At 43.2% G+C, this 16,667-nt stretch overlaps 1 protein-coding gene across 1 annotated transcript in view; it reads right to left on the reverse strand.

Moving 5' to 3' along the window:
- LOC311230948 (SAFB-like transcription modulator) overlaps positions 1 to 16,667 on the reverse strand; it is a 59,440-nt gene that overhangs the window by 26,169 nt on the left and 16,604 nt on the right. Inside the window, exons 4-8 of the mRNA XM_084317401.1 lie at positions 12,183 to 12,210; positions 10,256 to 11,168; positions 9,622 to 9,665; positions 5,594 to 5,706; positions 79 to 228 (exon numbers count right to left, since the gene is read on the reverse strand). Coding sequence (XP_084173527.1) covers positions 79 to 228; positions 5,594 to 5,706; positions 9,622 to 9,665; positions 10,256 to 11,168; positions 12,183 to 12,210 — 1,248 coding nt within the window. The remainder of the gene's footprint in view (positions 1 to 78; positions 229 to 5,593; positions 5,707 to 9,621; positions 9,666 to 10,255; positions 11,169 to 12,182; positions 12,211 to 16,667) is intronic.

Here is a 16,667-nt window from a genome sequence, read left to right on the forward strand (position 1 = left end):
GTGTCTCGAGGAGAGGTTTGGGAACCACTGGACTAGAGCATACATAATTAATGGGGAACACTGGTGTTGCAAGCTCACCCTTTCGACATAGATCTGCTGACCGTGGAGTTCCGTGCGGTCGAGGTGGGAGATGCACCGCGCCACCTCTGCACTGGAAGACATCGTCACCAGGCCGTAACACTTGGCGCCAGGACTGCGAGCGTTTGTGACCACCTTGGCACTGAGGACCTGGAGGCAGGAAAGAGTTGAAAACGACCTCACCACACGTGGCCAGTGGTGGAAGAACAGTTCCTTTACTTAACCGCTTATCAAGCGGGCAGAAAAGTGGAAATATTTTTACTTGAACTTGAGGACTGCATACTTTTTTTGCAAACCAAAACAACATACTTTATACTTATAGCACATGCATGAGCCTGGTCTCTTTTGAAAGATGACATTCTCCCCAAGAGTCACCTCTTATTTGACAAAAAGTGATGTTTGGTGAAAGTTAGATTTGCACTTTATTAATCCCAATAGGGAAATTCATTCTTGTTTGATGATCAAGAGGCACCATTTATTTGTTTTAAGTGAAGTTTGGTGAAAAAGTAAGTTATTGCACTATTAATCCCAATAGGGACATTCATCTTTGTTTGATCAAGAGTAACCTTTTATATAACCACGGTATATATATAATAAAAAAGATTATTAAGATTGGTGAAAGTTAGGTTTGCACTTCAGTCCCAATAGGGACATTCATCTTGGTTTGATACATTTGTTGTCAAATAAAAAAAAGTTATTTGAATGATTTCCTTGGCGTTTCTAGTTTAAGAGAAAAAATCGATTAAAAATAAATAATCAGGGATTTTATTTTTAGGCCATATCGCCCAGCCCTACCGTGTACTTTGCACAAGCCTCAAATACCGGCATGCAACTCGAGAACCGCTCAATGGATTTTGTCACCTGAAAGGGCTATCCACAGGCAACAAATTGGGCTTTAATTCGATATATATATATATATTGTATTACAAAATATGCACACCGAGCCACACGGTGTGCATATTCATTGTTTTGTATTTCTAATCAAGTACTATAAAGCAGCATTTTTCCACTTCAAGATTTCAAGCTGTTTTGGGCTGGGCTCCGCCCATACTCGCAAAGCGCTTTGAGTGACAGTCACCCACAGTCTGCACTGGCAGACAGAGCGACATAGAGAGATAGAGGGGGATACTAATTAATTTCGCCGCGGGGGGCATAATCCCACGGGACAATGCATTGGTAACTTGTTTCAAATGACAATGTATACCCTTGTGAATATTATTGCACGGATCGGAATACGCGTGGGAGTGTGCGCTATGATATTTTGCAACAGGTTGATGTGCAGGGCTCTACAGTGCTCGCATATTGCTCGCATATGCCCCTAGAAATATATGTGTGCGAAACGGAAAAATCAATTACTCGCACGGTGTGCGACTCAAGATTACAGCCTCAATCGTGCTTTTTTCTCCGCTATAATCGTTCAAAAACTACAAGTCCCACATTGCACTCAAGCCAACGGTCCAATCACAGTAGAGTGACGTGACTGGTTTCAAAAAAAAAAGAAGGAAATGACCAATCGGAAGCTCTCATTTTCTCTTTTACTTCCTGAGAGTCCGCCATTGTGATATGCGAGCGTTTTCTGAGACACAACTAACATTAAGTTAATGTAATATTCTAGTCTTACCAATAGCAATAGATTTGAGAACACCTAGATGTATCGATAGCAATAGTAATATAACGTTAATGCAACAAAACGAATGCCTTGCTTTGTTAATCATAACGTTGATGCAGTAGCGTATGACGTTGTGTTGGCTGTAACGGACATGACAATAACATAACGTGTACACATTAAAATTGCGATAATCGATTCTAACATTTTCAAATCGATGCAGTTGAATTTTCCCTTTAGGATCGATGCATTGCGATGCATTGTTACACCCCTACACCAAAGTAACTGGCCCACTGTGTATGTGTGTACAGCTAACTTGGCTAGCGTTATCAACAGCTAGCCATAGGGTCCAGCTGCAGCGCCGGACGGCCATAGGGTCCAGCTGCAGCGCCGGACGGCCAGAGTGCAAGCGGTGTGACGTAATTGGCAGAATCGACTGTCAATCAATGGTCTACCTGACACGCAAACTCATAAACAATGTTTCTGTACTGGAGGTGTACAGTATTTCAATAGGCAACCCTGAAAGGATTATTTTTCTAGAAGAGCAACACTAGCTCCCCCCTCTACTGATGGCCCTGGTGGTAATGCCAGTGTCTCCTTTTTGTTCAATGTCACTGCCTTTCTTATTAGGCCTAGTTGTTGGCTACAACTTTGCCACAGTAGGCATTAATCACTTAATTAATAGTTCAAATGTCTGTGTCCCATTCCCGTTTGCACACGCAGATACACACAGTGGGCCAGTGACTTTGGTGGTATGTGCTATTGCACAGATGCGTGTCCCGTTCCCACAAAATATTTTCACTGTGCTCCTAAATGTTTTTGGGTGCTCCTAAATTTCTTTGTGTGCTCCTAAATTTTCTCATTTAGGAGCACATGTGCTCCTTGGGAAAAAGGTTAGCGTAGAGCCCTGATGTGACGCGAGTGCCAACGGGGAGAGCGAGCGGGCGGGAGAGGGATGCGGAGCGTTTTGCGCACGCTCCCGACTGCGTGTGCGTTTCCCCGTGCGCGCGGCCGGGAGTGTGTGTGGGGTGCTCCGTGTCCCCCTCTCTCTCGCTCGCTCGTCACGGTCTGTGTCCCGACTGCGCATGTGCGTTTCCCCGCATGTGTGCGGTCGGGAGTGTGTGTAAGATGCTCCGTGTCCCTCTCTCTCTCTCGTTCGCTCGTCACGGTCTGTGTCCCGACTGCGTGTATATTTTCCCTAACGCACTTTCACTTCCGCGTTCGGATTCCGCGATCAGATTGGCCATCTGATGTGTTTTTAGCTAAAGTGGATAGAAAACAGTACTATGCAAAAGTCTTCTTAGGCACCCAAGAGTTTTTATATAAATTGTCTTACAGTAGATCATTTTATTTTTAATAATAATATAAGCTGCATATAAGGAATACAACCAAATCCTCTGTCATACCATAAAATTGTATCATTATTTTGCATCGTGTTCAATCGTATCGCCCCGAATCGCATTATGTTTAATCAAATCGTATCGAATCTCAACAGGGGGTGAATCGTATCGCATCGCCCGGTGCTTCAAATGTATCGTTAATGTATCGTATCGTTGGCACCGTATCGAGATGTGCATCGCATCGGCCTCAGTGATGGAGATGCACATGTGTGTTTCCCCGCATGCGCGCGGTTGGGAGTGTGTGTGTGTAAGATGCTCCGTGTCCCTCTCTCTCCCTCCCTCTCTCGCTCGTTCTCTGCTCTCTGTCGGCACCCGCGCCACGTCAACCCGTTTGAGGAAGAGTCAGTATTTCCACTCGCTCTGTTGTTGAGCGAATTGTTGATTGTGGGCGGTGACTAGAACCAGGGGCTGAGATATGCAGATCAGTGCCTTATTCACATCAGCAAAACAGTCAAATCAAAATGGCTTAGTTCAGTGGGGGAGGATCTTGTCTCAACTGAATTGGAGCAATCCGCCAAAATGAGAATTAGAGACACAGACCCCATTGATACAAACCCCCATTGCTAGAAAACAATGCTAAACACTGGAAAAGGCCATTTATAAGATAGTGTACCTTTAAGGAAAAGTAGAAATACCCAGGTAAAAGTCCTCAAAAGTCACAATCCTACTTAAGTAAAAGTAGAAAAGTATTTGATATATAATGTACTTAAGTATTAAAAATAAAAGTATGCGTTCGACTTGGTGTTTGTGTGTTCCAGTGATTGCAATCCTTGAACCATTGACCTCTATAGGTTAAAGTGGTATGTGGTCCAGTTCAACAACTCTGAAGTTGGCAGACTTCAAATGTTGAAAGTACATAATCTTCATCAATTCTTCTTCATGTTTTCTATGCAAAATCTTTTTCAAGAGTCAAGAGTCACTTTATTGTCCCATCAGCTGGGAAATTTGTCTTGGGCTTACACCCACAGACGCATACATACAGACATGACGCAACTGACTCCAAACAGAGGAGATAAACAATAGATACAATAGAGTACCTGCACATCAGGATGTCTGGCAACACCACATATATATATAGTAATAGTTAGGGATGTCCCGTTCAAATTTTTTTGCTCCCGATCCGATCATGTGATTTTGAGTATCTACCGATACCAATCTTTCCCGATCCGATATTAAAAAAAAATATATATATATAATTTAATAATAATTAGAATTTTTTTTCATCCCAATTTCGCCTCACCAATTCTTCCTTCAATTCTCCCCTCCCCTGTCTAGAACGTTGCTAGACACTGGTCGGCTGCAGTGAGGACCAAGCCTTGCATCACGTCATTCAAGCGAGGCATTTCAACCGGAGTACCGGTAATCTAAAAACTGAATGATGATATGCAATTTAAAACAAAAACTAAGGCCTCAGTATGAGTTTAAGACGTGAACATGGTCATGTTTGTTGAATAAAAAAAAGCTTAAAAAAAAAGAAGAAAAAAAACATTTTTTTTTTTTATCCCGCTTTTCTGAAAATCACGTGATCGGCCCCGATCCTCGATCACGTGATCTGATCGGGACATCCCTAGTAATAGTATAACCAAATATCGATTATCGATAATATAACGACCAAATATCGGTTATTCGATAATTGCCGGCCATTTATCTGGCACCATTTACTTCAAAGTAACTAGTAGCTGATGGGTTCAGATAAATGTAGTAGAGTAAAAAATACAATATTTTCTTTGAAATGTAGTGGAGTGCCTAAAATGTAAATACTCAATATAAAGTACCTCAATATTACACTTAAAGGTGACATGCAAATGTCATTTTTCAGTCTCTAGCATTGTATTATAGTAATAGGAGTTAGTATCAATGTGTTTTTGTGTCTAAATACCATATTGGCGGATTGCTCTCATTCAGCTCAGACCATTTCCTGCTAGATTTAATTAGGTCATCCTGATTTGAGGCATATCGTGACGTCACCGGGGCCCTGGGTAAGCGGACAGTGATGCGATTGGCTCTGTGGTTGGAGCTAATGCCCGCCCACAATCTACCTAGACTACACAGCGAGTGGAAACCACTTCCTCATACTGCGAGGCAGAGTGAAACCCGACACCTCTGCATGCACTCTGCGAGGGAGAGAGATAGAGAGGGAGAGAGAGAGGGAGAGAGAGACCACTGTGCAAACACTCCGCTTGCAGGTCCCATCCCCCTCAAAATTATAGTTTTGAGTACTTGATTAGAAATATAAAACAATGCATTGAAAAAAAAACAGATGTACAGATGTCTTCAATAGACTCACAGGAATTGTGTAAAGTTGCCCAAATAGTGCTAGGAATAGCAATGCATGTCCCCTTTAAGTACAGTACTTGAGTAAAACCACCACTGCACGTGGCTAGCACCATTATCTGAACCCCACTGGGAGTGGGAACAGCAGTGTTTTTAGTACCGAACATAGGTCACACCTAGAACATGAAATACAGAATTGACTCACAAAAGAGCATTGAACTGAAAATTAATTTACCTTTCCATATTTGCCAAAGAGATTCTTAAGATCAGCTGCTTTGGTGTTGGACGACAGGCCGCTCACCCATATGTTACGAGAATGGCTGGTGGTGCTGCTACTGCTGGCACCTCCTGAGAATGAGGTTTCAGGAAAGGTTAGGTTTGATTTGCAGATTTGTCAATTTGATTCTCTTTATTTAGGCAACGATTCGATGCAACATGAATCTTTACATTTTGACCATGGTTGTATTCAGTTCAATTTGCACAGCTTCAATATTTAAAACAGTGCAATATATGGACAGAAGTGACGGAAGTTGTCAGGTCAGATATAATCAAATATGTGAAATTAAAGCCTTGCAGCAAGTAGTTACCGGTAGTTCATAGCATTGTTCATAGTAGGGGTGTAACGGTACGGTGTATTTGTACCGAACTGTTTCGGTATGGGACTCTGGTCAGCATGTGCTGTGTACCGAACAAATGCAATGTTACTTTAACCACTAACTTAGGGCATGTGCGGAACTTCCCAAAATATAACTTGCGCAAAGGGCCGGATGTTGTTTGTTCAGCCCATGCACACAAGAGAGATTACCTGTAATTTAGCATAGCCTCATAGTATGGCGAACGCAAACGACAAGCCAGTGCTAAGTGCTAAAAACTGAAAAGTAGGCTACTTACATTCTTGATGCTAGAACTCCCAAAATAGCATTAGCATAAAAAAAAAGAAGGTAGGACAGCTGTATTTGACAGATTGCATAAAACTTTGTCTCAAGGTTCCACAAGTTGATCAAAATCCAAAGTATTTCCAAACAGGGCTTTTAGATTGAGCTCAGAGTGCAAATCACTGTCTTCGCAACAGAGTTGGGTTGTTGTTACTACTGGCACGTTCTTCAGCTCAATAAAAGTGACGTCTCCTATCCGCCACGCATTCAGGTCCACGCAAGAAGTTGAGGAAGATAGCCGGGGGCTTTTTCCCCCCCACAATCTAATACTCATTTTCACAATTAAATGTATATACGTATATATTATATATTATATATATATATATTAGGGATGCAACGATATGAAAATTCTCGGCCAATACAGATTGTTCAAATAACACAATCAGCCGATACAGATATTTTGTTATTTGTGCCCTGGCAAAAAAAAGTTTAAAAAATATAAATAAATGTGTCTATTTTTGTGATGTTCTCTCTCTTACATAGTACTGTATATTTGTATGTCTCAATGTTTTGATTAATTGAAAATGTATGTGTGTGTTATGTTAGGGCCCGCGTCCACCTGCCTCATATTTATGACCGCAAGCGTCTTTTTTTAATGTATCCCAATTAGTGCACTGCAACCTTGCCCAGGCCCGACGGGTTCGGGCTGGGTAGGGCTTTTTTTTTAATAAATAATTCTGTGTTTTTTTTTTAATTTTTTTTCTCATAACTAGGGTTATATGATAACCTTCGTTTTAAGATTCGCTTTCTCTTTTGCGCCAGAGAAACATTTGGATGTAATTACTGCAGCGCGCAGGGAGAACTCGGGGGACAAGTTCAACTCGATTGGTTGTGTTGGAGTATAGCCAGTTGGCGAACGTTTTAATTTGTTCTTGGGATGTATGTAGCCGGTTTTGTTAACGGTGTTCAACGCGTTGCTGACGCGGTGAGTGATGTTTATTATTTGCTGGGTCTCGACTAGCTACCCGTTTTGTTGTGATTTTCATTACGTTGCTCTGCTCGAAATCTGATTTCTGTTTTCTGTTTGTTTGTTTGACTGAGTAGGCTATTGTGTGTCGTGTGTGTGTGTGTGTGTGTGTCAAAGAAGATTCTATAGCCTTCAATACGTTTTACGAGGCTGATGTGTGAGTCAGTCTATATAAGCGAGCACTGGGAGAGACGGCATTGCGAAACAGGCTATGTAAATGCTTCTTAGTTTTGTTTATTTATTACGTTCATATAAAACCGTGTTTCGAATATTTAAAACAAATACGAAAAAATTTATATTTTAATAATAATAATAATAATTTTTTTCAGGTTTTCACGCGGGCTAGGGCTTAAAATATTATTTACAGTCGGGCTTATTTTCGGGCAGGGCCTGAAGTTCACGGGCTCGGGCAGGGCTCGGGCTTTATTTCAATGCCCTTGCAGACCACTAATCCCAATGGGGAGGGAGCGTATGCGGCCGCATGCTGCCGCCTATAGGAAATGCGCTGCAGTCGGCTTCTTTTTTTCAGCGCCTTTCAGCTTTTTTCTGCGGCCGCACCCAGCGTTTAAAGTTGAAACTTTCTGAACTTTTCAGAGCGATGCGCCGAGCGCATTTGCAGACAACCAATCACAGCCAATCATATCTACCACTCCGTTTGTAACCTGACACCGGAGTTGCCTGCCTGTCTTGGCTGTCTACCCACAAGAGACGGGCCATTGAGATTTGCGACAAAGCACAAATACACTAATAACTACACGAATACACTAATAAAAGCAAATAAAAAGCAAAGGGCGAACTGTGGTGTCAGGCAATAACTATATATATAATTAATATACAATAGTGTATTAAAATATGCTATATGTGCAAAACCGCTGCAGTAAAATACGATAAAAGTTACAAGATGGCTGTCATGTAGTTGTCGCTAGAGTTCTTTCTCTCTCGTCATCAGGTAGGTTGGTGACCGACAGCTCGTTGCCATAGCTACAAAAGGCTCACGCTGCGTTTTTTTCTCACCGCAAGCGCTCCACCCCAGCACTACCGGCGCACTGCCAGCGTTTTTCAGCTGGAAATGTGAGATAGGTGGACACATGCCCTTATAATGCTCATGATTATTGCTGAAGTCTGAGTCATACAATACTCACTGGCTTTCATATAACTAACCTAACAGACTAACTTGTCTTGCTCAAGACTTGTTTATGAGTTTGCATTTCAGGTAGACGACAACGGAACAAATTGAACATGTGAACCAGATTGACAAGACACAAATTGAGTCAATTTTGATTGACAGTTGATTCTGCCTATTACGTCACACCGTTTGCACCCACCTCTGCCGTTCTTACCACCAATCGGAAGCGCTTATTTGCTTTTTTGTTTCCTGAAAGTCCGCCATTGCTCTACTCGAGACTTTTCCGAGACAGTAAGTAAATTTTACTTATTCTAGTCTAATGACACCTAGATTTATCAATAGTAATATGTAACGTTAATGCCACAAAACGAATGCCTTTGTTAATGCTAACATTGATGCAGTAGCACATACAGTATAGTGCGTGATCGTGTATTTTGTATGTGGTTGTGTTGGCTGTAACAGATTTTGTTACAGCAGGCGGAAGACGGCCGCTGCTGAAGGCGCACGGAGCCGGGGAGAAACCACCGCCTCGCCCCGCTGGTGCTTCACAGCGTGTCTCAGGCGAGAGCGTAAAGGGGGGCGTAATAGCATAGGTCAGTGGCCAATCAGAGTGCAAAACGGGAACCCGGAAACACGAACGCGTTGGTAAAAGCATACACGCGTGGGGGTGTGCAGTTCGTTACTGAAGGCCACTGAAACCCATGGTACGCTATTGAAATTGACAGATAATTATCGGCCACTGCCATCTGTAAATTTGATCTTATCGGCCGTTAAGCCGATTGCTGATTTACAAGTCGATTATTAATTTGAATATAGAACATTCGTTGACAGCCCTACTTAACAGTAACTGCACACTACATCAGCCCGAGTGGAACATGGAAAGCCACATTCTGCAAACTTTCCACCACTGTACCGAATGAATACCAAACCATGACTTCAAAACAGAGGTACATATACCGAACTGTGGTTGTGTACCGTTACACCCATAGTTCATAGATAAACTCGGAAGACATTCATTTAAAACATGAATCTAACAGACACTAGAATGTCCGTATTAATTTAGATGCAGTGGTTTTCTTTTTCACAACCCTAAGAAACAAACTAATTCAGTAGTCAGTGGGTGTCAAACAGCTACTGCGCAGGGGTATGAGTACCAGAGCTCCCAGACATAAGCAGCACAGATGGAAAAAAGTTGACTTGTTTGATCGCACTTGAAAGAACATGAATCTTCTTACCCTTTTCATCTTTTACAGCCTTTCCATCCCTGTCTCTTGAGGAGCTACAAAGCAGATGTTACAACAATAAACAGAGAGACAGAAATGAGATTAAACTCATTTGGAAACTGATAGATCTCACGTCAATACATCTCGTGAAATAAAACACCACATTGTGATTTACAGAAAAAAAATCCCCACAGGCAAAGCTTGGATTTGGACAAATCTCTCAAAGGCGTCTTTCATTGCTTCTCCACTGGTGAGATGGTCAGGTTCTCAGCCAATTTATTCCCTGGACCAATGAAATCTTCAGAAGTGTGATCGACTTCACAGCGAATCATTTCTGACCAAAAAAAAAATCATCGGACATCACAGGGACTAATGCTCTTTTACAATGCCTTGCGTAGGAACTGGAAAAGGCAATAAAACTGCTGGAAAGGTGAAAGTAACAGGCGTGATTTTCGTCTCCTGGTTTATGCCACAATTTAACCAACTTCAGAAAAATTATTTAAAAGTATAAATGGCAAGATTAGGTACATCAATGAACATAAGGAAAAAAACGAAACCAAAAGATCTTGAGGCTACCCACAATGCTGCGTTCTTAGTGAGCTGGGACTTGGTTGGTAGTAGTAAGAACTGACATAGAAAGACAAACCTCTTTGCTTGACCCGACGACCCAGTAGAAGAGGGGCCTTTCTTCCCACATTCTTTGTCTTTGTCTCCCGTTTCAGCTTTCTTCAAGGCCTCTCTGCTCTCCTTCTTGATGGGGTCAACCTTGGGTCCATCATCTTTCTTACCATCTTTATGGCCCTCAGCCTCTTCCGCCTTCATGTCATCCTCGGGGCCCGTCTCAGGGGAGGCCTCTGGCTTGTCACAACCCTTGCGTGCGACTGGATCTGGAAGTTTCACATGTTTACCTGTTTCCAGGAGGTCATCGCCATCGACATCTATGGTGATGGCGTCTTCGTTAGGGATTGAGATGGACAGGTGGTCCTCCTCTTTAGAGGAATCTGTGGTTTCTGCATCCATCTCAGCCACTTGTTCAGCGTCAGCCTCAGCAGAATCCACCTCTGCCTCAGGCTCAGCAGAATCCACCTCTGCCTCAGCAGAATCCACCTCGGCCTCAGGCTCAGCATCCACCTCGGCCTCAGGCTCAGCATCCACCTCGGCCTCAGGCTCAGCATCCACCTCGGCCTCAGGCTCAGCAGCATCCACCTCGGCCTCAGGCTCAGCATCCACCTCGGCCTCAGGCTCAGCATCCACCTCGGCCTCAGGCTCAGAATCAACCTCGGCCTCAGGCTCGGCAGAATCCACCTCTGCCTCAGCAGCATCCACCTCTGCCTCAGGCTTGGCAGAACCCACCTCTGCCTCAGGGTCAGCAGAATCCTCCTCAGGCTCCGCATCCACCTCAGCCTCAGGCTCTGCATCTACCTCAGCCTCAGGCACAACTGGCATCACTGCTCCAGGCTCTGGCTCAGCCATGGCCTCTGTCTCAGGCTCAGCGAGGCTGTCCTCAGAGGGTGGAGGCTTAGAATTGTCACGAGTACCATCATCTGTATCAGTTACATCTGAGGGATTTAACAAGGATAAACATGGCAAAAAACACAATTTTTAACATTGACATGTTGTGTGTTACTTGACCTAGAAAGTAGAATAGAAAGCAAGTTTAATATAAGTGGTCATCTGGGGCGAAGACACCACAGGAAGACACAATATATACATTCCTCATTGAACATGGACGATTCAGTATTCTTCATATCTTGTTGCCACCAATACTTCAATCACAATCCTCATTGATGAATTTACAATTCCAGTTAACTCTTCAAATGCCCTGAATTTCTTCTGTGGGTACCGGAGGGCTGAAGTCCAAATAAGGGGGAAATGGCACCAGTCCTTCCATCCGTCACATTTCCCACAATGGAAAATACATCCGTCTTAAAGGTCAGTCCTAATCATATGGCAAATCATCTTAGTCTTTATGTAAATCTTCCTTTCGACTTTTCATGTCCACCTTGTCAGTAGGTTTCAGGGTTTGAGAGGAAGAAAAACAACCCATCACCACCTTCAAATCATCCAAGTCCTCACTGCAGCATCCTGCCTGCATCCAACTCAACGTGTCCTTTGGTGTCAACAGCCCATGTTCGTCTGCAAGTCTCTTGACGACACTCAGTCATGGACGAGTTCTTCCGCCTGCACATTATGCCTGTGCTACGGCTGGGCGGTATGAGGACGATGAGCCCCGATGGGCGTGTGCCACCTTCTTTCGATTCATGCCTCGTTGTGAGCATGAAATCTTTCAAGGCCTCTGCGTCTTGAGGGAAGTGCTCCGTGGGACTGAGCAGCCTGTGAGCACCACACATGGTAATGGTTCAAGCAGATTAGAAAAAAAGATGAGTCCTCCCAACATCCAGACAGCTGTTACTGTGTCCCTTGTTCTCCATGTTGTTAGCACATAGGTGGCCAAGTGTTAAGCCTGCAGATGCGTGAATGCACTGCACTGAGAAGGGGGAGTTTTTGTCCCTTTGCGTTAACCTGTAAAAACCTACATTTTGCTATTTACATTGATGCGACTACAAACATACCTTTTTCGGATCCGTCATCCTCCGTCTCCTGAAAAAGGAAAACACTGAGATGAAAAGACAAACTGGCAGCATGGCCACTATGGAAAGACTAACTGGCAGCATGGGTGGCCACTATGGAAAGACTAACTGGCAGCATGGCCACTATGGAAAGACTAACTGGCAGCATGGGTGGCCACTATGGAAAGACTAACTGGCAGCATGGGTGGCCACTATGGAAAGACTAACTGGCAGCATGGCCACTGTGGAAAGCCAGTCCTAACTGACATGTACACCAACAATATATATTTAGTAGGGGTGGAACGGTACGCATTCTAACCGTACACCGTTCGGCACGACATCCACGGTTCGGGCGTGTGTGTATTGTTCGGTTCAGGGGATGCGCAAAAAAAAGAATCTTCATTTAGCACGGAGGCGGGAGAGGTGACTCGCCGGCTGCTGGCAGCAGCAGCAGCAGGTGCTAGTCGGTTTGTGGAAATGGCAAACGCAATATAAATCAATCTTCATTACGACTTTAAAAACATAGCCATTAACATTACATAGGCCTACACACATCTTGCCATAACGTTAGCACGGTTTGTACAACACAACACACGTTTAAATATGGTAGCCCGCCAGCTCTAATACAGCCAATGAAATGTTACCATAGCTACTAGCTAGCAGAGGAGAAATGGGAGTCTGAGAGGCGGGGTGTTGAAAGACAATGATAGGCGTTTATTCAACATCCAAGAAGGCTAACATACAACTGTGTTTACTAACTCCAACCGGGACTATTGCCGCTTTTCCATTGCATGTTATCAACTTGATTCAACTCCGGTAACGTTAAGAGTCGAGAAGGTCCGAAGGTACCAAACGCTAAATTGTCCGTGGGGACCCCGCAACCCATAGATAGTTCCTACTCACCGAATTACGTTAATCCACCAGTTGCACTCAATATTTAAATAATGTTAGTCTCTAAATAAATGTACAGACATTGACAATGTACGTATTTTAAAAATAGAATGAACATTTTATATTAATGGCCTTCTAATTTGTTGGGAATTTATTTTATTTTATTTTTTTATTTTATTCTTTCCCACGGCGACTATGGATAGGGAATTTCTTTATTTAATTAAAATGTTCACAACAACATGGATGCATGTACTCTGCCAGTATGTTTAATATCCATAATACTAAATGTTTGACTAAGATTTCTATGAAACTTATAATAATATTTTTTTTAAACTCAAAATATATTGGGTCGCACCTAAATCGGCAGGGTCGGTCGGCAACCGGAAACCAACTATTAATTTTGTTAGGCCTAACGCCTTGTGGCCGGTATTGCACATCATTGGAATCCCTCTGGCTTGGGCTGTGCATCGATCTAAGAAGTTCCTTCTCGGGCATGACTAACGTTATAACACACGGATTGGGACACTGGGAGCACCGTGGATTCATGTGTTTTGGTTGATAAGCGTTGGACAGACGACCGCGATCAATATTTGGAATGGCGATCAGGAATTGGATTATTCTTTTTGCAGTACATAAGATGTGAGGTAAGGACTCTATGTTACCAATCTTGGATTAATCCGATGTTTTTTTCGTAACGATCACAACGTGTCTGTGTGTGTGCCGCTGGCGGCGACCAAAGCACGGAGGGGCGACTATTCCTCCCCCGCTTTCGTGCGTGCATGATGAAACATAATACAGATAATCTAGCGTTTATTTCAGAATGATTCATAAATCAAGCGACAAATGGCACGATTTCTAAGGAAATGCCGTTTGCTGGAGTTTATTGGGATTCGACAGGATCACTCTAAAACTATACTCATATTCACCACGGTATAAAACGGAAATGTATGTATGAAAGAAATATCTGTTTTTTGCATGTTGACCGGAAGAAACTCACTGACAATCGACGTGTTTATTAGATCCATAGCTATAATATATATATATTTTTTGTCTACTTTTTCTCCCCCTTTTTCTGTATTTTTCCTCCCATCCCAGTTTTTAGTCGTTATGCCAATTCCCTTCCCGGTCGTTGAGCGCATTTGCCCCCCACTTGCCGGTCTAGGGAGGGTTGAAGACTATCACATGTCTCCTCCGATACATGCGGAGTCAGCCGGCGGCTTCTTTTCACCTGACAGCGAGGCCTCTCATTAGGTGAGTGTAACGCGTGGGAGGATCACACTACCTCACCCAGATCCCTTCCTCGCTGAGCAGGCGCCCCGACCGACCTGTAGGAGTCGCTGTTTACAACGACCAGGACCCACCCCACCGGCTTCCCACCCGCTGACCCTGCCAATGGTGTCAGTATGGACGACCGACCAAGCCGGAGGTATCGCGGCAGCTGGATTCGATCCCACTGTCTCTGCGGTGGTAGGCAGACACTTAGTCCGCTGCGCTACCCGGCCGCCCTCATAGCTATAATATTTAATATAGTTTTAGCACTCACAAACACCGGCATTATCCCCATTGAACAGAGTGCTGGCCTTCTTACCACACGGTAAACAGCGACCTCTAGGCGCTGAATGAGTTAAGAACTGACAATCAGGGAATTTTAACATTGTTGACATTGTTTTTTTGTGTTTATTTTAAAGAAAGGAAAGTTTCTTATGTTGATGGGCTTTGTCTATAATGTGGCCACAAAAATAGAAAGGTTTGTTTGTTTGTTTGCACTAAGTTAATACTTTGACAAATGTATTTGTATTTTTCAGTCAGTTTGGTCTTTGTGTGCCAAACATTATTAACACATTCCCTGCCACGCAATTTGAGCATCTTATACCACTCTCTGCTACCACTCTAAGGCCCCATCCACACGAGCGCTGGTTTTAATATAACCATGATTGTATGTGCGCAGTTGCACTGTTCGGCCACACACAACCGGGGATTTGCTACACTGCAACCACGGTCTTTGAAACCGGTGCCCAGGGTGAAGTTTTGCGGGTTTGCAGTTGCGTGTGGGCATAGCAACCGAGGTTATTCCCAGTGTTTACAGCAGAGCTGTCGCAATTATTTCCCATGTTCACGGCAGACCGCGGGGTAGAGAGATTAGAGCAGAGCCAGCTACACCAGTGTTTACAGCAGAGCTGTCCCAAGTAGCGTTATATGAAAATGATTGTAACAAACTTTTGTTCAAAACGTATCGTCTGTGTTGAAGTGTGTTGTGATCGACTGATGTCTGTTGACGCTCAGAGAAAACATGTAGCTGCAGCTAAACTAAACACATGTGTTGTCAAGTTATTGTTATAAGGAACCCAGTCCAGACTGCATCCCCTTAACAATTGTTTGTATTGAGCCGTATTGTATTGTACCCATTCTGCAATGTGTTAAATAACGTTTGCATCCATTTCATATCGGTAACGTTACCACATTACGTTAGCATTTAAGCTATATACTATACATGGATATAGCCATTCACATTAGCATGTAGCTAACAACACCGGCGGTCTTTTGTGAGACTAAACTATCCGCTCTTGGTGGTAAATTGTGTTGCTGATGGTTTTGTTTCATCAACAAAATGAGAGGCAGAACACACAGTGAATGTATCCGTTTGTTTATTGCAGTTTCTTTCTTTGCTGAAAATATATGTTCCGTTGGCAAAATGATCAATAGGGTCCAGCTGTGTTTCTAAACAGGAAGTTTAGTGAGCGTTCAGCCTTTTCTGATTGGTTGAAATGGCCTTCATGTCTGAACAACATCGCCGCCTACTGTTTTGGCATTGTACTACATGTAACGGTTGCTGGTGCCGTGGGTACGCAGTTATACACGGTTGTTCACCTGTGTTCACCTGTGTGGACGGAGTTTATTTTTTTCAAACTTCGGTTATATTAAATCCAAACGCTCGTGTGGACAGGGCCTAAGTCTATGGAGATGTTCACCTTCTTTGCAGGGCTATAACTTTTTAAATTGTATTGCTAAATTGACATTACTATGGCCCATTCAACATCGATTATCTATCGTTCAGCATGTGGGAACGTTATACTTTTTCATTCATACATTCATACGAAAATACAGTCTAGAATATAAATGTTATCGTTTTCTGCAGTAATTCATAGAACGCTAGTTATAGGCCTAAACGCATAATATAGATTATCGATTGCAGTTTATTCGTGATACACGCTATATTAAAAAATCCAACTGAATACGATCCAAAACGTTATGACTCATCATGCGCGGATGAACGGAGGGGAGGGGGGTCGGTTATAAGTCTGTGATCGTCAGTAAATGCTTTATGTAGTATGGGTTGATTTATTGATCAGTTGGTTTGTAAACAAAGAAATGTACAATCGCCTTGAAAATGACGTCAGCGTCCTCTTATTGTTGGCAGATGAGACTGGAGCAAAAAGATCCCACTTATTTGACGGCGATCGAGTCGATCCATTTCCGGTTTGTATAATAATAATAACAGCCCAAATCATGTCGATTATTGAGTTATGGCAGCGATCCATACACAGTGTGTGCCTTGAGTCCCGCGACACTATGCGAGTGCCGGACACATTTCCCAGA

The sequence above is a fragment of the Notolepis coatsorum genome (assembly GCF_963971535.1).
Source record: "Notolepis coatsorum genome assembly, chromosome: 1".
Lineage (NCBI taxonomy): Eukaryota > Metazoa > Chordata > Actinopteri > Aulopiformes > Paralepididae > Notolepis > Notolepis coatsorum.